Genomic DNA, 26,284 nt, shown 5'->3' with positions numbered 1-26,284 from the left:
TCATCCAGTAGGAAAAGACAGCAAATATAAGAGCTGCCTTAAGTTGAGGAGTTGTGCATAGAGCCCATTAGCCCCGTTTCCTTCCAAATCTGCTGGGTATTTTGAGCAAAAGTTATAGACGTTAAGAGAAAATGTGAATGAGACGTGGGGCTACACAGTGGCACCACAAGAAGGTCCCGGTTTCGATACCCGGTCCTGGGGTCTTTTGATGCAGTTTGCATGTTCTCCCTGTACATGCATGTGTTCTCTCTGGTTACTCTGATTTCTTCTTGCAGTCCAAAAACATGACTGTTACATTAACTGGCTTCTCTGAATAACCCTTAAAGGTCAATTTATTCTTCTAACGCATTGCCTCTGCAACCATCAAATCTGTCTGTGTGTGCGACCACGCCCCCCGCGCAGAGGTTCTGCAACCGTTGTTGCGCACCTCAAAACGACTATGCTTTGGACAGTCGCAAACCCACACAGATCTCAAGCGGAAGTGGGCAAACAAAAAGCAGCTGTGATTGCTCCTTGGTATGCCTTTCCGGCTGTCTGTGTGATCGTCCTTCTCGATTTCGGTGCCGGGGCGTCATTTTTAAAAACCGAGGAACAACTACAATGGAAAACTATGACGAAAGCTTAATCGAGGAGGTTCGCTCAGAACCTGTTCCTCTTCGATGTCTAGAAACTCTAGATCCATCTTAGTGATCGTGATATCTTGCAGACACGCCATTGTTGTTTTGGAAGATAAACACTCGCCGCCAAACTTATTGCAAGTTCTCGAATAGGCTCCCCCTTGTGCTTTGCCGGGAAACTGCTGTATGTCCCTAGAAATTCCAGACGAACGGTGCAGAAGCATACCAGCAAAACTGGTTCTCGACCAGACCCAAGCAACATTTGATGTGTGCGGTTGTAGAAGTCTAATTCTGCCGTTAAGTGTGATTGTGTGTGTGCATGGTTGTGTATCTTTGTGTTGCCCTGCTGTGACCCCGTCCAGGGTATACCCTGCCTCTCGCCCATATACTGCCAGAGATAAACTGCAAAAACGATCTACATAAAAGATTCTTAAATGAATTGTATTTACCCTGATTTTGAGTAGATAAATAAGATGGATTGTTAATGGAATTAGTAGCTTTATTCTAAGAACAAGACGATGAATTATCTTATTGTAAGAGTAAAAACACTCATTCCATTGGCAAAGGTCTTATTTACCTACTCAAATTAAGAGTGAATACACTTAATTTAAGAATTCTTTAACTTATTTCTACATAGCTTTTGCAGTGTGAGACCTTAATGGAATAAGTGGGAGAAGATGGATGGATGGAATTAGACGTGTTTCCATCCACTGGGGCGAATAAACGTCATAAAAAGCATGACATCACAAAATGTTGATGTTACGCATGAGTGTAAAGAGGACTGAGGTTTTAATTCAATTCAGTTTATTAATATAGCCCCAATTCACAACGCATGTCATCTTAAGGCACTTTACAGTTCACCAGATCATCCAGTCAGTGATGATGAAAAGTTTTCTATCTAAGGAAAACCAGCTGATTGCATCGACTCATTGACTCTAAGGCAATCCCTCACACTAATCATGCTTGTAGCGACAGTGGAAAGGAAAAACTCCCTTTTAACAGGAAGAAACCTCCAGCAGAACGAGGCTCAGTGTGAGCGGCCATCTGCCGAGACCGACTGGGGTTCAAGGAGACAGAAGCAGAGATACAAAAAGCAACTGTAAATGCGGCCCCGTCCAGGAAACACAGCCAGGCAGAGGAGCTAAGAGCCAGCTCCCATGTCTGAGGATGAAGAGAGCACATCCAGCCAGTCACAGTCAGAGAAACTGGACTACACTGAAAAACAGGCCCATCTCCAAAATCTATAAACAAAGGTGTTGATGGCAGCAGCACAGCTGATATTTCTCTCCAGGATGGAGTCACAGCCAAACAGGAACAGACCAGATGAAGCTACTATGATGAGAAAAAGCAGAGGGAGCAACTGTTCTAATCGGGTAAGTTGTATTGACTTGCTATGTCAGAACTTCTTGGGAAGATATCTTAACTCCCTTTTAGCCTCACTGTTTCATGCTTGCAATCAAGCTCTACTCAACAGAACTCTACACTACATTTCCTGCAACAGAAGAATTTAGTTTCAACAGAAACGTTTCTGCTTGCATGTCACAAACCATGGAGTCCGTGACTGCAGATTGTTAGCATCTAATGAGATCAAAGGGATTACCTTCTTCTGCTAAGTTACCCCCCTCCACTTTCTCCACATACCAGCCACTAAACCTCGTCTGGGCCATCGCTGTTAAACTTTGCAGAGTTTCTAATGGAATAAACTCTTCAGGAAGCGAAGAGTCCAGTTTGTCCAGTTTATCATTTAAAGGGATTAACTGGGTTTCCTTCCAGGGTGCGCCTATAAATAGCACTTATCAGTCTGCAGTGAGGCTGCACTGGAGATGCTGCTTCAAAGGCTGCAGGATGACGTCACTCGTGAAGAGAACTGCTGGTGAAGAAGTCGTGTTTGGTCAGGGTCTTATCAGGCGTACGCAGGAGGTCAAACACACCCAGAGAAAAGCTGAAACCCCCCTTTGTTTTAAAGATTTGGGTCTGCAGTGCCCAGCCTATATTCACTCCCTGACTCCTTTCGCCCCAGCAGCACTTCAGGCTAATGTTACATCATGTACTCATCGGGCCCATGAAAAAGAAACACATTAGCTCAGTCCTTTATTTGGGTAAAACATGGGGAAAAATCAATGCTGTCGGCTTTTTGCAGGCTCCATCTTTCCTCAAATTTCTGCCACACAGAACTAAGTCAATATCATAATTCACTTAGGGAGGACTTGAAGGGGAACAAACTGAAGGTGTGTTTTGGGTATGTCTGACTGGGACGGTGACTGGCTGGTGATGAAAAAGCAACTGCAGCATTCGGCTGACTTGGTCTGCCTGGTTATTTCTGCTGTAAACCAGTCTGCAGCCTGGATGAGGGAGAAATATGGAAGGCCAAAAGTGCCAAAATGTAATAATTCACTTTGTTTATTTATTTGTTTATTGTATTTTATTAAACTGTTTAAAAAAAAAAGTGTTTTTTTAATTTATTTTTTTATAACATTTTTACTTTTGTATGAACCATTACCAGACGTCAAAGAAAAATCTCCATCTCAGAAAATGTGAGAATAAAGTAATTTTATTCTTAACTAATTCTTCATGAAATATCTGTATGTGAAAACTGTAAGTTATCACTTCAAATTAATCGATAAACAATTTAAATATTTAAAAGGTAAACTTTTTTTTTTTAAACACAAATAAATAATTCAAAGCAAAAGATATGTTAAAAATATTGTTTTATATCATCATTCATATCAAGTTTCTACCTTCCAAATCCATTACTGACTCTGGTGGAAAACTGTGACAGGTTAAATAAATTCTCCCTGTAATTCAGCACAGGACTGTACTGAAGAGGATTAGGGCCACTGAAGAAGAAGAAAATTAACTGATTTTTGAATTTTATTTCAATTTAATATGGGAAAACATCAGAATTCTGACTTTAATCTCAGAATTCTGACTTTTTTCTCAGAATAGATGTGGGAGCACTCAGCTTCACTGACAAAGATGTGAGTTGTTTGGGAGGGTCAGTGACACATTGGTGGAAAATAATGGAATTTTTACGTGTCCAAGGGGTCCCTGGTGATGCTGTTTCATTAATGGAAGAGCAAAACATGATTAAAACAACAGAGCTGGTTTAGTCTTTAAAACAGACATGGCTACAGCTTGATGCTAACATGTTAGCTGTCAGAATTCAGTCAGAATTCTGACTTTTTCCCCATATTAAACTGAAATAATATTTCAAAATCAGTTAACTTTTTTTTTATTCTTTCAGTGGCCCTAATCCACTTCCGTAGGACCGTGACACAAGTACCGGTACTGAAAAATAACATTGAGAGGATTGCAAATGGATAAGATGGAATAAAAAATTATAATTATTGGATTGTAGTTATTTTGGTGCTGCACAGGCAGAGATATGCCCTTACACAAAAAGCGACAGGAATAGTTCAGTCAATAGCGAGTGAGAGACAAAGACTAAAAGGGCTTCAGGGCTTTGGTGTCCAGTGATGGACAGAATGGCCGACACAAAACAGAAACATTCTGGCCCACAGCCAGCCTCTCTCTGAGCCCGCACCAGCCTAACCTGTCCACTCATCAACTTTTTTCTCCTATCTGAAATACTGACCTTCCATCCAAGGTCGTGATAAACCTGAGCACATATTTATGGCCATGATCATACCTGAACTGGTAAGCAGGGATCCATTCGATGACGATCTTCGCAGGATTCTCAAGCCGTCGCTCCAGGAGCGAGACTTGGGCAGCCTCTTCAGCAGCCGGCCCAGCCGCCGGGACACCTGACCGAAGCAGGCGCTGCCGGCCTCCCCTTCCGAATCCCCCTTCACTTCTTCCAGACACAGAGACACCTGACCCAGAAAAGTCCTCCTCACCGTTTCAACCCTCCCCGGCCCCTCCATTCCTTCCTCCTGCCCCGGTCGGAGAGCTGCTATCTGTGGCCCGGATGGAGCATGCTGGCACCATCCGTTGGGTACCGTCCGATGGGTGTAGCCGTCGCTGGACCTTCTGTCCTGTCGCCTGCTGACCCTGTTCCTCTGCGGACTCCACCAGCGCCAGCCCACCCACTGCCCCCCTCTGCCATCCCAGCGGAGCCACTCTGCCACCGGTGCCACACTCCGAATAAACAGCCCCTTCTCCACACGCTCCACCACCCCTCCACCTGTTCTCCCCACGGACTCCCCTATGCTCCTGAACGCCGCAGCTCACACCTGAACCTGGAGACTTCAATCCTGAATCCGTTCCCACCTCGTCCTGCTTTTACCGCTGCTCCCTCATCCTCTCTCCGTCTACTGCAGCACCCACACACTCTGCAGCAGCAGCCAGCCAGCTTAAAGAGACACAGACCCCCAAATACAAACACTCCTCTCAAGCTTCTCTCCTCTTCGCTCCAGCTAAGAAAATAATTTCTTTTGAATATCAAACTCCAGATAGATGATAACTGATGCTTCTCCCACCTTTAAGTCTCCTAGCTGAGGGGAAGTGAGTCAGCCAGTCAATCTCGCCCCACCACAGCATATCTGGTCTGTGTGAAGCGGATACATCACCTCCAGCCTGTGTATGTGTGGGTCGAGATGACGTGCGGTGCGTCGGTTATTAATATGCCCTGTGAACAGGAAAGAAGGAGAGCGACAGAGAGTCCTACTCCTGTCCCAGTTCTGAACCAGAAGAAACTGGCCCATGTGCTCGACACGTTGACTCACAAGTATTATGAAATAATCCCAAGCATCGCGTCAGAAGTAGGATATATACTGAGATTTAACTTTGTTCTTTCTGGTGTCTAAAGAAGCTCTGCAGTCACCAGAACGTCCGACCCAAGGGCATCCTAAAAATAACTTCACTCTACTTCAATGCAGACAGTTCAGGAGATGCAGTGAGAAAAATTTATAAATGTATTTTTTTTTCTGCATTCCCACCCCAAACTACCTCTAATCTCTTTAGATTTGATCATCACTGCATATCATACATTTATATTCTGGGTCAATGCTTCATTCTCTCCTATGCTTGAAACATTGCTAAAGGATACAAAAAGAAAAATAAAGAATAAAGTTCTGGCTTATTTGGTCATTTTCGATGCTTTCTGACGATTCTCAATCCAATTTGGATCTAGGCTTTAACTAGGGCACTGTAACATGGGAACATGAAGCTCAGACAGCATGGATAGGGTCACTGTCCTGCTAGAAGAGAGCTTCCAAAAGTAAGGGCCCCAGTGGGAGGTCACGAGACAACATGCTGGGGTCACAAGATGGTTTCCACAATTTTTGTGATGTGATCCCTGAGATACCAACAAAGATGGAGCAGGCACCGTGCAAAGGGAGGAGGATTTACGTGACCAATGGGGAGCGAAAAGCAGTGATCATCTGTCCGAACGGTCAGTTAAATGAGTTCACAATAAAGTTCACTATATAGTCCCCGCGCTATATAGTGATTGGGGGATTTAGGGCGAACGTCCGGACACCGTTAGCTTGTATGAGCTATGAGAACATCAACTTTTAAATAGTCGTACGCATTTAATAGGCGTTCACTCTCGGGAGCGGGTACAGGGTTGTGCATGTGCAAGTGGAGAGGGCGGGTCTTTTAAAACACTCGCAAAAATCCACCACTATACCTTTTAAATATGGTTACTACGAAGGTTATATACTCATACTTGATTAACTCACTGCATGTTTCAACACATTTCCTTCTCATGCTAACGCTACTAACATGAGATTAAAATCAGCTACTGTGAAGCAAAGAGCAACAAATCCAGCAAGTCAAAGCACTGGATCCAAAACAGTATGACAACCGGGAAACATTTAATCACATATTAATCTGACATCAGACTGTCTGTTATTCCAATCACTCCACTGCTGGGATATAATCCCACAGGAGACAGTCAGAGCTGCTGGGATTAGAGTGGCTGCAATTCCCAGACTATTACTACCTACTTCTCCACAACAAAGGGAATTAGCAGGATAAATAAATTAGGGCTGAAACTATTAATTGGATCAATTGATGATCGAAATAATCGTCACCTAATTTAGCAATCGATTAATCGTTAACTGGAGTGTAGAGATTCTAAAACATTCCTTAAGCTGAGAGAGCAGTAATGATATCAAAATTATAAAAACAAAATATAAAAATTTTGCGTTTAAGATAAAAAAAAAAAATTATTTTCATCTGTCACCATGCTCTATCCAGAACTCCTAAAGTGGGAAAGTTCTAGTTTAACCTGGTTTAATTTAGTAAAATGTCTTCTTTAAGCTATCCAATTATAAATCGGGAAAAAAAATGACAGGTTAATCGATTTGCCTAATAATTGTTAGTTGAGGCCCTAAAATAAATTAAATAAAAACAATTTATGATAGCTAAAATAAAAAAAAACTAGGGCAGCACGTATGGGTTATTCTAATAGCTGATAATCTATTAATCATATTCTCAATCGAAAAAAGAAACTTCCAGTAAAGTCAACAAACATTTAAAATGTATAAAAAAAAAAAACAGGGTTCATTCACATTTTAAATGTACGACGAAGTATTAGGGCCAGGCTAGAGATTTTCTTTCCTTCTATTACAAGAATAAAGTCGTAAAATTGCAAGAAGAAAGTCGTAACATTATGAAAATAAAGTCGCAATAAGAATAGTTATAAAATTACGAGAAAAAAGTCGTAACATTATAAGAATAAAGTTGTAAAATTACGAGAAAAAATTCGTAACATTATAAGAATAAAGTTGTAAAATTACGAGAAAAAAGTCGTAACATTATAAGAATAAAGTAATATTATAAGAATAAAGTTGTAAAATTACAAGAATAAAGTCGTAACAAGAATAGTTATAAAATTACAACAACAAACTTGTAAAATTACAAGAATAAAGTAATATTACAAGAAAAAGTCACAACGAGAAAAGTCTTAGAATTACGAAAATAAAGTCGTAATACGAAGAGAATAAAGTCATAAAGTTAGGAGAAACAAGTTAGATTTTATGACAACTGTATAAAGAAGCACTGTCTTCCCTAAAATGAGGAATGTGAAGCATCATATGAATTAATACTTTGGCTTTGTTTGGATAAATAAGGAAATCTTTTAGCACCAGCATCAAACTGGGCAGCAGGTCAAAGTGGACTCAGGCTGCTGATTGGTGGAGCTGGTCGGCCGTCATCTGCTGGTCGGAGCTTGAAGCTTTTTTTCTGAAACGGGTTGTTGTACGATGACTTCATTCTTGTAATATTGCAACTTTATTCTTGTAATATTGCAACATTATTCTCGTAATAATATGACTTTATTCTTGAAAAAAACAAAAATATCTAGCCCGGCCTTAATGCTCCGTCATAATTTCTAATCCCCAGACTCACTAGAAACCAGTTTCCTCACCAGAAACAAATTTTGATTTTTTTCCCCCATACATTATTATCTGACATTATTAAAACCATTTAACAATTTTAACTTTATTCTTGTAATGTTACGACTTTATTCTCAAAATAAAAAAAAATAAATAAAAAAAATCTAGCCAGGTCCTAATACTCCGTGGTATAAACGAACTGCAAATGGCAAAACAAACAAACAAACAAAAAATACTGGATAAAAAGAAAATTGAGCTAACGGCTTATATTGCTAACATGAGTCAAATTCTCATACTTATCATCACCAGAAATAAAATGATATAAAAAGTGGTCAAATTTATCTATTTGATTTTTTTTATTCTTATAAAAATGAATAAAAGGAGCCACAACCTGGTATTTTACATAAACCAAACTACTAAAACTGTCTTTAAATTCATATTTAATCATTTTTTAGTATAAAAATAAATAAATAGAGCCCCTCTTTTTTCATGCAAGCCTACGCAAGAGAAATGCACAACTGCGGATCTAGCATTAGCAACATTAGCAGTCTGCAATGGTTCACCCCACCATATTAAGCCAATGCAAACTGCTAATCTTTCTATATCCATATGAAAATGCACATACACAAGCTGTATTTCAGGGGCCTGTAGCTGTATTTATTTAAAAATAATTCAACGTATTTTTAGACGATTTCAGGAGGACACCAGATTATGACTCCTTTAACATAATTTACAGTGAACTGATGGGCTTTGTAGAGTTTGCTTTATTTTGTGCTCAGTTAAAGCCCAACATATCACTGTTTTTTATGCAGTGCCTGTGCTGTATTTTCTTTTTTTTTTTATGTGGGAACATTATATCACCCATGACACTCTCATCTAACTGTCAAGATGAGGAATGAAAATCAAAAACCAAAAACAAAACCTACAAAGATGAAAGGTGGCAGCACAGTCAGAGGGAAAGCAGTGCAGGGGGGAGGCTGAGCGTGGAGGTTACACTGAAGAGCTCCTTTACAGGGCAAGGCCGCAGCGGTCCCCTGTGGGACTTGAGCAGCTTGGGGGGGGCGCAGTAAATCCAAGAAGTGCCGACGGAGCGAAGCAACCAAAACAAAGATGCAGAGTAATGCTTGTGGTCGCATATCTCCATCTCTTGTCCCCTGTTATTTGACGGGAGTAGCTGAAAGGCAATTATAGGCCCATGTGTGCTGCTTCTATTCTGACACTTGTGTTTGCTTTTCTTTGCCTAGCGTACCCTAAAATGACTGACCTTGTGTTTTTACCCTCAGGTTTCTGCAGCACTCTCACCTCCGATGATGCGTGGAGACGGTCGAGGCAGCTGGCAGCACAGCGCAGATACTGGGCTTTTCACAGGTGTTCATACCCTGAAGGTTATTGCACGTTTTTTCATTAAACAACCAAATCCTTTTAAATAACTTATCATATTCCTGCTGCTATTTTATAAACCCCAGATTTGTTGAAACCAAAACTGATAGCTTTATGATGTTCGGGTGTTTTGATAACGTCTTCTCTGCATTGTAAAAATTATCTTGGAATAAGTAAAAATTTCTTGAACCAAGTGTATTTACCCTGAATTTGAGTAGATAAATAAGATGATCTGCCAGTGGAATGAGTACTTCTATCCTTCAAATAAGAGAAGTAGATCATTTGCACTTAAAATAGGAAAATTCAATTATTTTTTTCTTATTTCAAATGTAAACAGTCTTGTTCCATTTGCAAAGTGTCTCTCTTGTTTCCTCAATTCAAGACAAAATGCACTTATTTTAAGAAAAAATTGCTTATTTAGGCTAAAGTTTTTTTCCAGTGTGCTCTGTGTGATGCTACTTCTTCTATAAAGTTCTCTGACAAAACTTTACACTGGATTTTATTTTATGCAAGTAGACTTAAAGGAATAGTACACCCAAAACATGATTAGCCTTCATTTTCTACTCACCCCCATGCTGAACAACACTCTGGAGTACTTTTTGATATCTCAAATGCATCTGGAGATCTGGGAGGCTTCTTGCTGTCTGCTGACATTCAAATAATGAAGGTCTATGGTGCCCGAGACAGAAAGGTCCATAAAAGTCCACAAAAACGTGTCAATATTCCTCCATACTGCTCGTCCAATGTATTCCAAGTGTCCTGAGTGGGTAGCATCCAGAATTTACTCGAAACGAAGTCATTTAGAATGTTTTTAGAGCATAAACAGTAGTGTATAGGATTTCCTGAAAGCGCGCGCCGGCGCGTTCATGACGCTACGGAAGCCGGCAGACTAAACCAGATGAAAGTGCGGATTCGCGTCTGCTCTGCCGATAATGCAAGCGTAGCAGAAGAAATGTGCTGTTTACCTGTGCAAAGAAAGAAACAACGAAAGAAAAATGTCTGAGGACTTCAGTGTTGAGGAAGAGCATGAGTTCTTTGCCGAGCTGAATGCGCTGGTTTGGTCTGCCGGCTTCCGTAGGCTTGTGAACGCGCATGTGCGCGCTTTCAGGAAATCCTATACACTACTGTTTATGCTCTAAAAACATTCTAAATGACTTCGTTTCGAGTAAATTCTGGATGCTACCCACTCAGGACACTTGAAATACATTTGACGAGCAGTATTAATATTAGTAGTAATATTGACACGTTTTTTGTGGACTTTTATGGACCTTTCTGTCTCGGGCGCCATAGACCTCCATTATTTGAATTTCAGCAGACAGCAAGAAGCCTCCCAGATCTCCAGATGCATTTGAGATATCAAAAAAGTACTCCAGAGTGTTGTTCAGCATGGAGGTGAGTAGAAAATGAAGGCTAATCATGTTTTGGGTGTACTATTCCTTTAAGGTTAAAATAATGCAATTTCTCTAAATGATTTGAGAGTAAATTTGCTGATCTTCCATCCATCCACCCAGTTTCCGTCATGTTTTATCCCAGCTAGGGTCACAAGGAGTGCTGGGAGAATTTAGAGCAGCCAATTAACCAAACAGTCATGTTTTTGGACTTTGGGAGGAAGCCGGAGTACCCAGAGAGAACGCATGCTCAGGCAGAACATGCAACTCCATGCAGAAGGACCCAGAACGTAGGGTTGTCACGATACTAAATTTTTCAACTCGATACCGATACTAAGGAAAATATACGATACTCGATACCATTTTCGATACCACAAGGATAAAATTTCCAAATTTCAACAGAAATATTTTGATTAATAATTAAAATACAATTAATAAATACAATACACAATAAGAACAACATTTTGAGGTTGTTTGCTGTGCACCGTATTTAGCAAGCTTGATAAAAAACTTACAAAATTAAAATTAACTTTTCCTTACTTGGCTACGCTTTACACACATAACAATGACGCTAGCCAAACCGGTTAAGAAACAGAAAATCATTCTCAGCAGCTGCACCTCTTACAAAAAAAGTCTGAAACTGAAAAGTGCGTAGAATTATTCAATCACACAGGGTTCAGAAAGTGCATTTTCCTCTATTCTGCACTTTAGATGAATGACTGTTTAGGTGTCACTGGTACTCGATACTTTTGAAAATGAGTATTGTATCCGGATACAACGTTTCAGTATCGATACTTTTTTGAGTATCGATACTTTTGACAACCCTACCAGAACGTTCTTGCTGCAATGCAGCAGTGCTACCTGCTGCTCCACTGAGCAGCCCAATTTTATTCACATTCATTTTAAAATTACATTTTTTCCAATTGCATTTTTTTCCACAGTTTTTATATTCTTTTATTTATTTTTTTCAGGCTGAGTTTTACTAGTTAAATTCTTTTTTAAATGCTCACACATTGACAAATGCAATCTTTTGCCAACATCCCTGCAGACCAATAGGAATTAGGGATGCACGATATTGGGATTTTGGCCGATATCCGATATGCCGATATTTTAAAACTCATGTAGCCGATAACCGATATCGATACCGATGTTAAAGCTGGACAAAAATAAGTAGTCATTGAAAATAGCCGATTTGTTATCCATTTCTGACACTTTGAAAAATAATATACTCAAATATATTATCATATGCTGATATCAAATAGATTTTTAAAAATGTGGTATCGATCTATTTTACTTTCAAAATCTCGTGAAATTTCATCGTTCTGTTACAAACTCGTGATATTTTGCAAATTCTTGTGAGATTTTGTTAGTAAAATAGGTCGATACCGCGTCAATATATCAACATATAAAAATATGGCAAAATTTCGTGAATTTTAGGGGGATTTCCTAGCATAACGATGCCATATAGCAATATTTCATTAGTAAAAGAGATTGATATGGTGTTTTTAAATGGCAATATATCAGCATATGAAGATATTGTGATATTTTAATGTATCAATATTTTTTCCCTCGTCTTTAGAAGTTTTTAAGTTTTTGAGGAAGAAGAAGAAGTAGTATTTTTTTTTTTTTTTTTTACTTTAGAAACTCAGAAGCTGATCAAATATCGGGTTAAATATCGGTGTGGTGGCCGATGTCCGATATTCAATTTTAAGGCCGATACCGATAGGGGGCCGATTATATCGTGCATCCCTAATAGGAATGCATATTTTCTCCTCCCTCTAGAGTGGAGGTCTTCAACGGGGGACAGCGAGAAAGACGGACGTTGCGAGCGCAAGACAGTTTGTGTGTAAAAATAAAAAACCTGAGGCTTATAGTCCGGTGCGGCTTGTATATGTACAAATCATGCTATTTAGCTTCTGCTGCTTATATTCAGGTGAGGCTTATAGTATGAAAATTACGGTAATTTTCTATGAAAACCTGTTGTGTTTTTTTATTAAATGTTTGTCAAAATGTTTCTGGATTGCAATTTCAACTTTAGAAAAATATGTTTTTTTCAAATCATCATTTACAAATCAGGTTCTTTGTTTGCAGCAATAATGAAACAAAATTTGCTCCGTACTCGGCCGCCACAGTAACTACTGTGATCCACAGTGAGTGGAGTTATTTTGCAGTAGAGAAACTGTGTCTCCCTGTGATTAATGCTCCAGTAATCGCTGCTCTTGCTCCAGCGAGCTCATGCTGATAGTGCTCTAAATCACACAGCTCTGCAGTGCTGGACCAACTCCTGCTCTTTTCCCGCATCATTTTAGGTTTCTCCTCACAAACATGCTTTATTTGTCTTTCTTCCCATAATTTGGCCAAATTTTTCCTTAAAATCCCCAACTAACCCAGTAACCTTCAGCCTCCTTTTTCCTCTAAATCTAGAGTTTGTTCTCCCATCCTTTCCTCCTCTGTTCTGGTTTATCCCACGCTGCTCTGCAGTGTTAATGACACCATGCTTGCTCAGCAGCCACACAGACATTCACATACATATAGCACCTGGGTGGCGTGAAGCTCGCTGAGCTTCTTGGGGCAGACTTTAGTGTTTGCAGCAAAACACAGACTCTGTGTTTACATGTCAACACGTAAACTCATGACCAGGTGAAACTAGCTTTGCTAAACCATTTATTTGTCCCTCAATAGTTAGGACAGCAACAAATAAATGATTTTTATTATTTGAAAGCTGGGTTTCTCCTACCCCAGAGTGTTTTTTTTTAAAGACAACTACGTGTTAATTCATGACATTTAACCCTGTTTTTCAAAACACCTGTTTTGTTTTTATTTAGTTAAATAGCTGATTTATCTATTTAACTCATTGAAATATTTTCAAAAGCATAGCAGAGTTGGTAAACACTTCCCAAAACCCCATCATGGCATCAGGTTTATATTTTCTTACTGCAGCAACAGAAACATCTCTTTGCAGGATGATTTCCACTCTCCTTCCTCACTGTTATACTGGTGAGAGTGGGAATACTGGGAGGCAAATCTGGCAGGACGAGATAAAGGGATTTAAACTAAAGGCTTCTGGTTCAGTCTGTGGAGTGAAATAATTGGATATGTTCATCGCACATTTTTAGAGTCCAGCGACACTCGTTCCACCCTAAGCCAGCGGGGGGGCCTCAAAAGCACCTCAGTGTTTCCACACAATATCAAGTAGATCTCAAAAAGTGAGATTTGTAATAAAGTCTAGAATTTAAGTAAAAATGGTAGTTTGCGAACAAATATACATAATCGGGGGAAAAATAGCAAAATTTGACTACGTTTCAGTAAAATGTACAAACTATATAGTGTTGCTTTGATATTAGAGTATTCTAAACACAAAAACAACAGATTAAAATAGAAGGGAAGATCATTTATTAAAAAATAAAGAACTTTCCTATTTTCCATTTTCTGGCATAAATCACAGGTTTCCACCCACAGGGTTTATACAGGGATGGGTAACTCTAATTTAATGCTTTTTAATTAGGGGTGGAACGGTTCAAGAAATCTACGGTTCGGTTCGGTTCACGGTTTCGTGGTCACGGTTTTCGGTTCGGTATATGTTGATTGTTACACCGAAAAATAAAAAAAATTAATAAAAATTATAAAAATTAATGAAAAAATAAAAATTAATGAAATTAATGAAAAAAATCAAAAATAAATTAATGAATTGTAATTATTTTCAATGATTCGCGGAAACCATGGATTATTTCTGCATGTTTTGCTGCTTTGAATTTAATCATCTCGCGCATGCTCTCTACCATCTCCAAGGAACTCAGAGCGGAGCGGATGGGAGCCACAGTGGTGGCTGTAGGCTTTGCTTTGTGCAGCCGGTCTGGAGCGCAGCGGGGCAGAGCGCTGGCGGAGTATATGGGATTTCGGGGTTAGCATGACATGTTGGTCATGTTGCTGTTAGCATAAACAAAACGTGTTGCATTAAGTTTGCACACTGTTGCACTTTTATCCACAACTTTCTTTCCGCCGTCATCGAAGGTCACTCTAAATGCAAAGTGGTCCCATACAGCAGACCTATAAAGTGCTGCTGGCGCGTCTTCCAACTCCTGTTCTTTCCCACCCGCCATACCCACACAATTCTCCACAACAACTGATTTTTTCCCCTGCTACACCCGGCTACGCTGCTTCGCTTCTTCTTCTTGTTTACTACTGGTGGTTGGCTTTGGTCGCAGTACCGCCACCTTCTGCTCTGGAGTGTAAATGCTTCGCCTATGAGAAAAAGAAGCAGCGCATGAACCGAACGAAACACACGCGAACCAAACCGAGGCAGTCTAACCGAACGGTTCGGACGGTTTTCATAAACCGTTCCATCCCTATTTTTAATGCTCTTTTAAAATATATATATAAAACACGGCAAAATAATTTATTATCTTTACCATCGACAGGTTGCAGCCATATCCCGAATTCCTTGTTTTCCAGCTACTTTTGTTGAAATCTGCATTTTCCCATTCTCTAGCTTTTCCTCCGCCTCAAGCTTCTTTTCCGAACATATGGGTTTACGATAAACCAGAAGCAGTTCCTCGCAAACATGCGGAACCAGATATATCTGATCAAATATATCTGATGTAATTGTTTTGTATAAACTTTTTTTTTTAATAAGTATTTTAAATGCCACGATAATCACATTTAATGAATGATAATGCCAATTAGGGCCTTAATTTAAACAATAATAATTTAATGACTTTTAATGATTCTTTAATGACCCGCGGAAACCCTGATCCAGTTTCAGATTTTTTAATGATAATTTTGTAAAACTATAAACGCATTTAAAATGCAAAGGTATTGTGGAGGATTTTTTAAAAGTCCCGCCCTTTCAACTCTAAAAAAAAATGTGCGTGCTAGATCATGCAGGAGCCAAATTTCTCCTCGTGCACACCCTGTTTAAAATGTGCTGTTCTTATAGCTAACTTGAGCTACAAGATGATCACTGCTTTTTGCTCCCGATTGGTCACGTAACTCCTCCTCCACTGCACGGTGCATACGCCATCTTTGTTATTAGTCGCCGTTGTCGGGTAGTGACAGCCTATGGCGGCAGCGGGCAGCACTGACAGCAAATCCAAGACTGCTTTAAGAGGAGAGCTCTCTGTGCAAAGCACTCTGGGATATATCTGCCTCTTCTGAGGCCTTTCTTTTCTTCTTATAAACTTCGTAGACACTTTTTCTCTTATGACCCTGGGTCATTTTCAAAGAACAACAGTAAGAAAGGTGACCTTCAATGACTGGCTGGAACTGTAGCTCACCTCCAAGGGTGTAACTTTGTGATAACATTTGGTGGGGACACTCTAAGAGGGGGGGCTGAAGGACCTACAGTTACTCGACACAAACACTTTCAATAGGGTTTGTATTTTCCAAAAATGAGCTCAAACATATATTTATTTAAAGCCTTCTTATTGTTGAGAACACAAAAGAACCAAAATACACTGATATTTATGATTATGGGTAGTTAGACATTAATGTATAAAAAAAAGGACGAATAACAGCAAATATTCGATGCCAACAGCAACATGTCATGCCTCCCTAGTATGGACAGAATTTCGGTTTCATCCATCCATAAATATGTGGATAAATTGATGGATGTTTTCCCTTCCTGCTACATCAGTGATTATCCTCCTTCAAAAGCATCAAAATCAAATTTAGAAATTTGTCCCACAAATTGCTGAGAGCCAAAGTCTATGTATTCTAGGGGTGTGCAAAATAATCGTCATGATGATGCATCGTGATTCTAATTTTCATGATCTACTGCATCGATTCTTGACGTCAAGTATCGATTATTAATTTTAAAAAATGAGTAAATAAAATTGCATGAATGGTTGGCGAACATCAGCCAAAAACAAGTGTAATACAACTTCCAGTCCAGTAGATGTCGCTGCTGATGTGTTGATGCACACTGCCTTGTGTCACAAGCATTTCTACTGCGCCGTGTCATTCAAAAACAAAACATGGAGGAGAAAATATTGCAATGCATCGCAATAATTCAAGTATCGTGATGCATCGTGATAGAATCGCATCGTGGCCTGTGAATCGTGATTCGAATCGAATCGTGACTCCTTTGGCAATACCCACCCCTAATGTATTCCGTAAAAATTCAAAAAATATCCACTGGACTTGGTTTCCAAGATTTGAAGACGTTTCGCCACCTCTCCAGGAAGCTTTCTCAATTCAAATGTCTGGATCCGCAGTGAGTTTGAGTCTTATATAGACAAAGCCTTGTATCGCTTGGAAACATGCAAATGGTAACCGATGAATGGGTCGTTTGGTTCCATCGTTAGCCTGTAATATCTGAAACCTGTCTATAATTCTGAGGGTCAGTCGTTAAAGGTGGGGGATTGTCTCCTGTAATACCTGAAGTCTATGTCGTGAAATTATTAGTGGGGACATGTCCACACCAGTCCTTCAGAAAGTTACTCTTGTGCTCATCACAAATATATACGCCTGAAAGTGCACATGCCCAGAAAAAGCATTTGGGACGGCATTACGTAAACATATCACCAGAATGATTGACAATCAGGACACCCACTTATATAGATCTTATATGACCATCTTTTATTTCCACCCAGAAAAAAAAGGCCGTCCTCTATACCATTAAATGAGACAATAAAGCCAAAATTCAACTTTCAGTGGACAGTGTGTCTGTTCGGGTAAAATGGTTTTAATAATGTCAGATAATAATGTTGCTATGGAAAAAAATCAAAATATTTTTTCTGTGTCTGGTGAGGAAACATTAGATTAGAGAAGAGTATTTTTTATCTAAAATCTGGGGATTAGAAAATAAGATGGAGTATTAAGAAAAGGCTAAAAAAAAATTTTCTTCGAGAATAAAGTCATATTATAATGAGAATAAAGTCGTAACTTTCGAGAATAAAGTTGTAATATTACGCGAATAAAGTCATCAACAATTCAGCAACCCGTTTCAGAAAGAAAACTTTGAGCTCCAACCAGCAGATGACGGCCGACCAGCTCCACCAATCAGCAACCACTTTGACCTGCTGCCCAATTTGATGCTGCTGCTAAAAGATTTCCTTATTGGTCAAACCAGAGCCAAAGTAAAGATTCATATGATGCTCGACGTTCCACATTTTAGGGAAGAAAGTGCTTCTTGAGGGAGTTGTCGTAAAATACAACTGGTTTCTTGTCATTTTATTAGTTTATTCTCTTAATATTACGACTTTGTTCTCGTAATTTTATTACTTTATTCTCATAATGTCACGACTTTATTCTCGTAATGCTACTTTATTCTCGTAATTTTATGGCTATTCTCGTTGCGACTTTATTCTCGCAATGTTGAGACTTTATTCTCGCAATGTTATGACTTTATTCTCGTAATGCTATGACTTTATTCTCGTAATTTTATGGCTATTCTCGTAATTTTATGGCTATTCTCGTTGCGACTTTATTCTCGTAAAGTTATGACTTTATTTTCGTAATTTTATGGCTATTCTCGTTGCGACTTTATTCTCGTAATTTTATGGCTATTCTCGTTGCGACTTTATTCTCGTAATGTTATGACTTTATTCTCGTAATTTTATGGCTATTCTCGTTGCGACTTTATTCTCGTAATATTATGACGTTATTTTCGTAATTTTATGGCTAGTCTCGTTGAGACTTTATTCTCATAATTTTATGGCTATTCTCGTTGCGACTTTATTCTCGTAATGTTATGACTTTATTCTCGTAATTTTATGGCTATTCTCGTTGCGACTTTATTCTCGTAATGTTATGACTTTATTCTCGTAATGCTACGACTTTATTCTCGTAATTTTATGGCTATTCTTGTTGCGACTTTATTCCCATAGTGCTAAGACTTTATTCTCGTAATTTTATGGCTATTCTTGTTGCGACTTTATTCTCATAATTTTACAACTTTATTCTCGTAATTATATAACTTTATTCTCATAATGCTACGACTTTATTCTCGTAATATTTTTATGGTTATTCTTGTTGTGACTTTATTCTCGTTATTTTATGGCTACCCTCGTTGCGACTTTATTCCCGTAATGTTACAACTTTATTCTCGTAATTACATAACTTTATTCTCATAATGCTACGACTTTATTCTCGTAATTACATAACTTTATTCTTGTAATGCTACGACTTTATGCTTGAAATAGAAGAAATAAATCTGGCCTGGCCCTAAGTCTCCGCCATGAGAAAATGTGTCCGACAAATGACTTAAAAAATAAGGGGGACAGTATTTGGGCCCCATAATAATCCGGACCGCCTGTGTTTGCAGGCAGTGGGTGGTTGATGACCTCTCTAAATGTCCTTCAGCCTCACATTATTTCAGATTTAACTCTGCAGACACCCTGTTTTTAAACTCAACTATCATCCCTGTTGTTTTAGGAATGCTGTGTAAATAAATGAGTAATTATCTTCAGCTTTACTCACTCTGACACTGCAGTCCCCGGGCTGTGACCTGCCTGCTGCAGGCGTCACACCAGTCCTGCTTCACCGGCTTGGGCAGGAATCGGTGTCCCTCTCCTCTCTCTGCCCGCACTCTGGGGTCCATTTCCCGTGGGAAGATGGACCAGGCCTCCCTGCGGTGCGGTTCGGTGCGGGCCAGCTTCACCACGCCCGTCCTGCCTTGAGTGACCCGCTCCAGCGGCAACCCGCGGCTCTCTCCGGGGATTGACGCCGCGGAGCAGCCGCCCTCCGGACCGTCCCGGAGCCGGTGTGCTCTCCTCGGTCCGCTCTCCATGGCAGAGCCTCCTGCCTCCTTCCGACAGCCCGTGTTTTGGTTGGAGTCACAGGTCATGAAGCCGCTGCTGCTCATCCCTGAGGCGACCACCCCGCAGCTAACCGCCTCTCTGTCCTCCGCGGGGCTACGTGGCGCTCCGCGGCCGGCCGTGGAACCGCATCCTCCGGCGGGCATCATTCCTCCAGCGGGTCCCGGACGCCGCAGGCGACGAGCCCGCAGCTCCTCCTCAGCGGCAGCAATCTCCGAGCCGCTCCTGGCGAGCATCATCTTCTCCCAGGACGACCTTCTCCGCGGCGGGATTTTGTTAGTGGTTCCGGGCAGTTTGAAGAGCAGCGGCTCCGTGTGCGGACCGGGCTGCTGACCCACCACGCTCACAGACGCCATCACGCTGCTGACCGTCAGCTGGCTGCTGCTTTTCTCTCCGTGCGCTGAACGTAAACTCCGCTCACTTGGTGACAGGTCGCTTTGAGGCGCCGCGAGGAGCACGAGCGATAAAGGCAGCGCGCGCTCCACCTCCGGAACGTCGGGAGCGCGCGCTGCTCACGCTAATTCACTGAGATTTTCACTATAGAGCATGAAACTTTCTGAGAAGTCCTATAAGAGGTGTTTTTTATCCTCTTCCCAGCCAAAACAAGCAGAACATATATATTTATGTTTTTACTCTCAATATTTGTCAAATACTAGAGATACAACTTAACTTTGCACATTTTTGCTGTTTTAATTTTAGATTTCTGGGTTATGGGGGGTCTAGATGGGGGTGAATGAGTGCCAGGACCCTTGTAGATCTTGTCCTGATAAGCAGAGGCGGAGCTAGATGGGGGGCCATGGCCATCATTTTTTCCCCCTCTAATACAGTTGTTGGCAGCAGTAATACTCTGAAGGGGAATGTTCAAATCTATTAAACATTTCAATTTTTCAAATATTAACAACTACTTGACAACAGAAACACTGTGGTTAATTATGCACATCTATATACAATCATTAAAGATGATAAGTACAGAAATCATGTTCTTTTCAGAACAAAATTCTGAATTATTTTGGGTAAAGATAAAATTTTGTGCCTCTGCAAGTCATTTAGGAGTCTTCAGTGAAATCATAGATAAAAAACTACTTTAATAATAACTTAGAAATGCAGTAAATGTTGTATTTATTATTTTATTTTCTAAATTTTGGGACAATATCTTCTTATAAAGAGTACATTTATATACAAGTTTAAGCCAGAATGATTTGAAATGTAAATATGACTTCCCTACGACTTTAAATGATTTAAGCAGGTAGGTAAGACAAATTGCACATTGAATAAAATAATTTATGTTATGAGAAATAGAACTTTCATCTTATTTCAAGTGATTATCTTGTTTTTAAGGTATAGAGGACTATCTTTTATTTAAATAAGTGGTCCTCCTAATTGTCAATCATTCTGGTGATATGTTTACATAAGGCTGTCCTACATGCTTGTCCCGCTAGCTATCTTTTCCTACACAGGTGTACATCTGTGGTGAGCTACGGCTACAGCCATTGAAGCTCACCTTTCTCACCGCGGTTCTTTGAAAATAGCCGAGGGTCGTAAGAGAAAAAGTGTCTATGAAGTTTATGAGAAGAAAAGAAAGCCTTCAGAAGAGACAGATATATTCCATAATGCTTTGCGCGGAAAGCCTAATAACAAAGATGATATATGTGTGTGTGTGTATATATATATATATATATATACTATATTGCCAAAAGTATTTGCTCACCTGCCTTGACTCACATATGAGCTTAAGTGACATCCCGTTCCTAATCCATAGGGTTCAATATGACGTCGGTCCACCCTTTGCAGCTAGAACAGCTTCAACTCTTCTGGGAAGGCTGTCCACAAGGTTTAGGAGTGTGTTTATGGGAATTTTTGACCATTCTTCCAGAAGCGCATTTGTGAGGTTGCACACTGATGTTGGACGAGAAGGCCTGGCTCTCAGTCTCCGCTCTAATTCATCCCAAAGGTGTTCTATCGGGTTGAGGTCAGGACTCTGTGCAGGCCAGTCAAGTTCATCCACACCAGACTCTGTCATCCATGTCTTTATGGACCTTGCTTTGTGCACTGGTGCACAGTCATGTTGGAAGAGGAAGGGGCCAGCTCCAAACTGTTCCCACAAAGTTGGGAGCATGGAATTGTCCAAAATGTCTTGGTATGCTGAAGCATTCAGAGTTCCTTTCACTGGAACTAAGGGGCCAAGCCCAGCTCCTGAAAAACAACCCCACACCATAATCCCCCCTCCACCAAACTTTACACTTGGCACAATGCAGTCAGACAAGTACCGTTCTCCTGGCAACCGCCAAACCCAGACCCGTCCATCAGATTGCCAGATGGAGAAGCGCGATTCGTCACTCCAGAGAACGCGTCTCCACTGCTCTAGAGTCCAGTGGCGGCGTGCTTTACACCACCGCATCCGACGCTTTGCATTGCACTTGGTGATGTATGGCTTGGATGCAGCTGCTCGACCATGGAAACCCATTCCATGAAGCTCTCTGCGCACTGTTCTTGAGCTAATCTGAAGGCCACATGAAGTTTGGAGGTCTGTAGTGATTGACTCTGCAGAAAGTTGGCGACCTCTTCGCACTATGCGCGTCAGCATCCGCTGACCCCGCTCCGTCAGTTTACGTGGCCTACCACTTCGTGGCTGAGTTGCTGTCGTTCCCAAACACTTCCATTTTCTTATAATACAGCTGACAGTTGACTGTGGAATATTTAGGAGCGAGGAAATTTCACGACTGGATTTGTTGCACAGGTGGCATCCTATCACAGTTCCACGCTGGAATTCACTGAGCTCCTGAGAGCGACCCATTCTTTCACAAATGTTTGTAAAAACAGTCTGCATGCCTAGGTGCTTGAATTTATACACCTGTGGCCATGGAAGTGATTGGAACACCTGATTCCAATAATTTGGATGGGTGAGCAAATACTTTTGGCAATATAGTGTATATATATATATATATATATATATTAGGGATGGAACAGTTTATGAAAACCGTCCGAACCGTTCGGTTCGACTGTCTCGGTTCGGTTCGCATGTGTTGCGTTCGGTTCATGCGCTGCTCCATTTTCTCATAGACGAAGCGTTTACACTCCAGAGCAGAAGGTGGCGGTACTGCGAACAAAGCCAACCACCAGTAGTAAACAAGAAGAAGAAGAAGAATCGTGTGGGTATGGCGAGTGGGAAAGAACAGGCAGGGCTCGATGTTAACCATTGCCCGATCGCCCGGGGCAAGTACTTTTTATTGTCGGGAGAGTACAAATTTCATTGCATTTGCCCGCCGGGCAAGTGCAGTGATCGCAAAAAAAGTATTTATCACTCAAAATTACTTTAAAATCACCGACATTAGCTGAAAACGACCCAGCCGGCGCCATTTTTGTTTTGTACACATTCTTGCGTGATTTGAAAAAGACGCGTGATTTGAAAAAGCCGCGAGATTTTCCGCCAGATGGCGTGATTTTTGTCAACCTAGTGGTAATTTTTGGCTCTGTTCGAAAACCTAGGACGCATCCTTAGAAGACCAGATTCGAAGGCCGATTACGTCATAGCGCGGCGCCGAGGTCTGGTCGGATTCCAAGAGTCCTCGTTATGCGGCCTTAAAATACGTCCTTCTTTTTGCCCGATTTGAAGGACGGGTCCGATGTATCCTCGGTATTCTTGGACATCCCAGGATTCATTGCGAGACCAAGCAAGCTGTGATCAGAGTAAAGGTTACTTGGCGCCGAACAGTGGTGAAAATTGGAAATTCAGTTTAATACAATACAACTCTGTGAATAGTTCCGTCTGAAATTAATGAAAATAGTTGTTTTAATGGTTATTGAGTTAGATATGTGGCGGTAATGTTTGATTTATCTAAAGGTTTTAATCTGTTACTGTGTAAATGGGTTTGGCTATAATTTAAGGACAGATTCTAATATATTTGCAGGGTGGGGACTATAAATCTGATAGGATTTTTATCTTTTTATTGCTGTTTTGCACAATATGCTTAACTTCCTATTTTTTGTTGTTGAATATTAGAGATTTTGCAAATATATTTTTTATAAATACATTGTTTAGATTTACTTATATCTTTCTACCCCTTTTATAGAATAGAATAGAAAATCCCTTTATTGTCCCACAATGGGAAAATTTACAGCAGCAGAAAGATTATTGAAAATGGTCACACAAATGTGGACCTTAGAAAAATGTATAAGAATAACATAATAGGGAAGAGTTAAAATATAAACAATAAAATACTGTAAAGTGTTTTAACAATATAAAACTGGGGAATAAATAACCAATATGCAGCTATGGACATTTTTACAGTAATGGATGTTTGAAAATAGCAGCAACATCAGAGATGTGCAGAATGACAGCAGCATGTTATTTAACCCGTCCTAGGTTTTCGAACAGAGCCGTAGTTACCAAAACGACAAACAAGCTAGAAAGCGCTATCATATGGCAGTCTTCTGTACAGTGGTCATACATTAAAAAATGTTCATTAAATTTTTTCCTCTCAGACATTGGAGAGGTGCAAAGCAGCAATACATGCGGAAATGATCCATGGTTTCAGCGAATCATTAAAAATAGTTGCAATTCATTAATTTTTTTGGATTTTTTCATAATTTTTTATTTTTTTTTTATTCATAAATTTTAATAATTTTTATTTTTATGTTTTATTATTTGGTGTAACAATAAACATATATCGAACCGAAAACCGTGACCATGAAACCGTGAACCGAACCGTGGATTTTGTGAACTATTCCACCCCTAATATATATATATATATAGGTTCTGACTGAATAGGTTCAGTAAGAAGAAGTGTCTTAACATTTTAACTTGGAATTACAGCTTTGAAATAGTTAATAAATCACCAGCAATTTAACAGTGTTCAACAGTATAAAACATACAACACAAAGTATTGCTTGTTTGTGGGGGTTAGAAAAGGACAGAGAAATTTCCACTTTGCCAAAAGCGTGTCATATGAGCAGCTAAAAACCCACAGAGGCAGCTGAATGAACCCCCGCTGCTCCCCCTGTCAGAACTGAAACCTCCCTAACACCCACACTGAGAAAAAAAAGGCTCACTCTCTCTACTGTTTTGATTTTTTGCTGTATTGAATTGATTTGCTCTCAATTTTAAAAAAGGTTCTGTTTGATCTTGACAGATAAAAAAACGAACCTTCAGGTTGAATTCATGGGGATAACTATGGGAACGTTGGAATAAAGTGTTAAGGTGTGAAAGCATGAAAAATTACCTTTAAAATGTTATTTTTAACCACAAACAACAACGTCTGGGATTCCCCCAAACAGACCTGACCACAGATACAATTATGTAGATTTCACACTAATGTGCTGTCAGTAAAAAATAGTGAGACACAGCGGGGTCACTGCAGAGTTTCCCTCATGTTTACTGTTTTAAGGGAAATCACATGGTAAAAAAAAAACACAAAGAGAATGAAGTCATCCCTTCAGCTACGTCAGCTTGTAAAAGTATTTACATCCCTTTAACTAATTATAATTGTCATAATCATAAACTGATGCATTTTATTGAGAATTTAAGTTGCAAAACCGATTCAAAGGGAATAATAATTGTGAAAAAAAAAAAAAACTCAATTGTTTATTGAAAATTGTTTGTAAAAAGATATTGTTGGATTTCTCCGTTGTCATCAAGCCTTCAGCCTCTTAAGGAGGATCTTTTAATCCATCATCTGCAAAGGGAGGAAGGACTGCAAAGCCGAATCCCAGGATTAATCAGAGAAGCAGATGTTGGTGATAACTAGAGTAAAATGGACATAGATAATGGGCAAAAACTGTCGCTGGAGATTAAAACAGCTTATGTTTGAATTAGTTTTGAATCCTTCTTTTTCATAAGGATGTCTTATTGAGATTAAAGCATTCTTAAAATAAAGGAAGCCTGGAATACATTTCAAAAATGTTATTTATTTATAAAAAAAAAAATTGGATTTAAACATAAAAAATCATTAAACTCTCTAAAAAAACTGTGACAGTCCACATTCACCACCTCACTCGTGATATTCTTGTAAACCCACCAGGAAATGTTTGTAGTATAAATGATTTTTAAACATTTTTCTGTGACTATGAAATATGATAAGGGAATAGTTTGACTAAATGTTAAAATAAATTATTTGGAGGCAGTCAAATGGTAGCTGGTATGGGGTGAAATGTGTTCCATTATCTGCAAGTAAATATTTTTTTGTATATTGAAATAAAACAAAATGCAACCCAGGAATTAAACTTTAAAACAATTTTTTTTTATAAATCAAAAGCAGTCAGAGAAAAAAAAAAAATAGTTTTACTCTTTAAACCTTCTATTAATAAAATGTTTTCATAAAAATCGTATTTCTTTAAAAATTTGTCTTTTTTTTCAAATTTCTGTTACTTGAATGCTACTGTTACTAGAATGAGTTAAGAATTGCATTATTTTCTCTTCTTGGGGCAGGCTTTCCTCTGGAATAAGGAGCAAAGATGCATTTCTATTGGTCTGCTGGATGCTAGCTACACTATTGTACCTGTCAATGTGAACGTGAGAAGAAAATTATAATATATATATACATATGTATATATACATATATATATATATACAGTATATGAAACACATTTTTTATCGAGTCAATTGTGGATTACCTTTAATTTCAATTTTAAAAAGTGTTTTCTTTGCTTACAACAATAACAGAACAAAATTCACTCCGCATTGGAGCTGGTACCCAAAGGAATGAGTTAAGAATCGCATTCTCTTCTTGGGGCGGGCTTTCCTCTGGAATAAGGAGCAAAGATGCATTTCTATTGGTCTGCTGGATGCTAGCTACACTATTGTACTGGTCAATGTGAATGTAAAAAGAAAATTGTAAAAAAAAAAA

The 26,284-nt window shown here is 39.6% G+C and overlaps 1 protein-coding gene across 3 annotated transcripts in view; it reads right to left on the bottom strand.

Moving 5' to 3' along the window:
* rassf5 (Ras association domain family member 5) overlaps positions 1-19,902 on the bottom strand; it is a 59,941-nt gene extending 40,039 nt beyond the window's left edge. Inside the window, exon 1 of one of the 3 annotated variants that reach the window (XM_038298105.1) lies at positions 19,105-19,902. In XM_038298105.1, coding sequence (XP_038154033.1) covers positions 19,105-19,798 — 694 coding nt within the window. In that variant the 5' untranslated portion in view covers positions 19,799-19,902. Of the gene's footprint in view, positions 1-4,266; positions 4,792-5,056; positions 5,133-19,104 lie in introns of those variants that run through there. The other 2 variants (XM_038298106.1, XM_038298109.1) reach the window with 2 other exon arrangements.
* Between the last annotated feature and the right edge of the window lie 6,382 nt (positions 19,903-26,284).

This window comes from Cyprinodon tularosa, unplaced genomic scaffold (assembly GCF_016077235.1).
Source record: "Cyprinodon tularosa strain WSP-4 unplaced genomic scaffold, ASM1607723v1 ctg40, whole genome shotgun sequence".
Lineage (NCBI taxonomy): Eukaryota > Metazoa > Chordata > Actinopteri > Cyprinodontiformes > Cyprinodontidae > Cyprinodon > Cyprinodon tularosa.
Note: the sequence above shows the minus strand (reverse complement) of the source record. Positions and strands in the feature narration are given on the sequence as shown.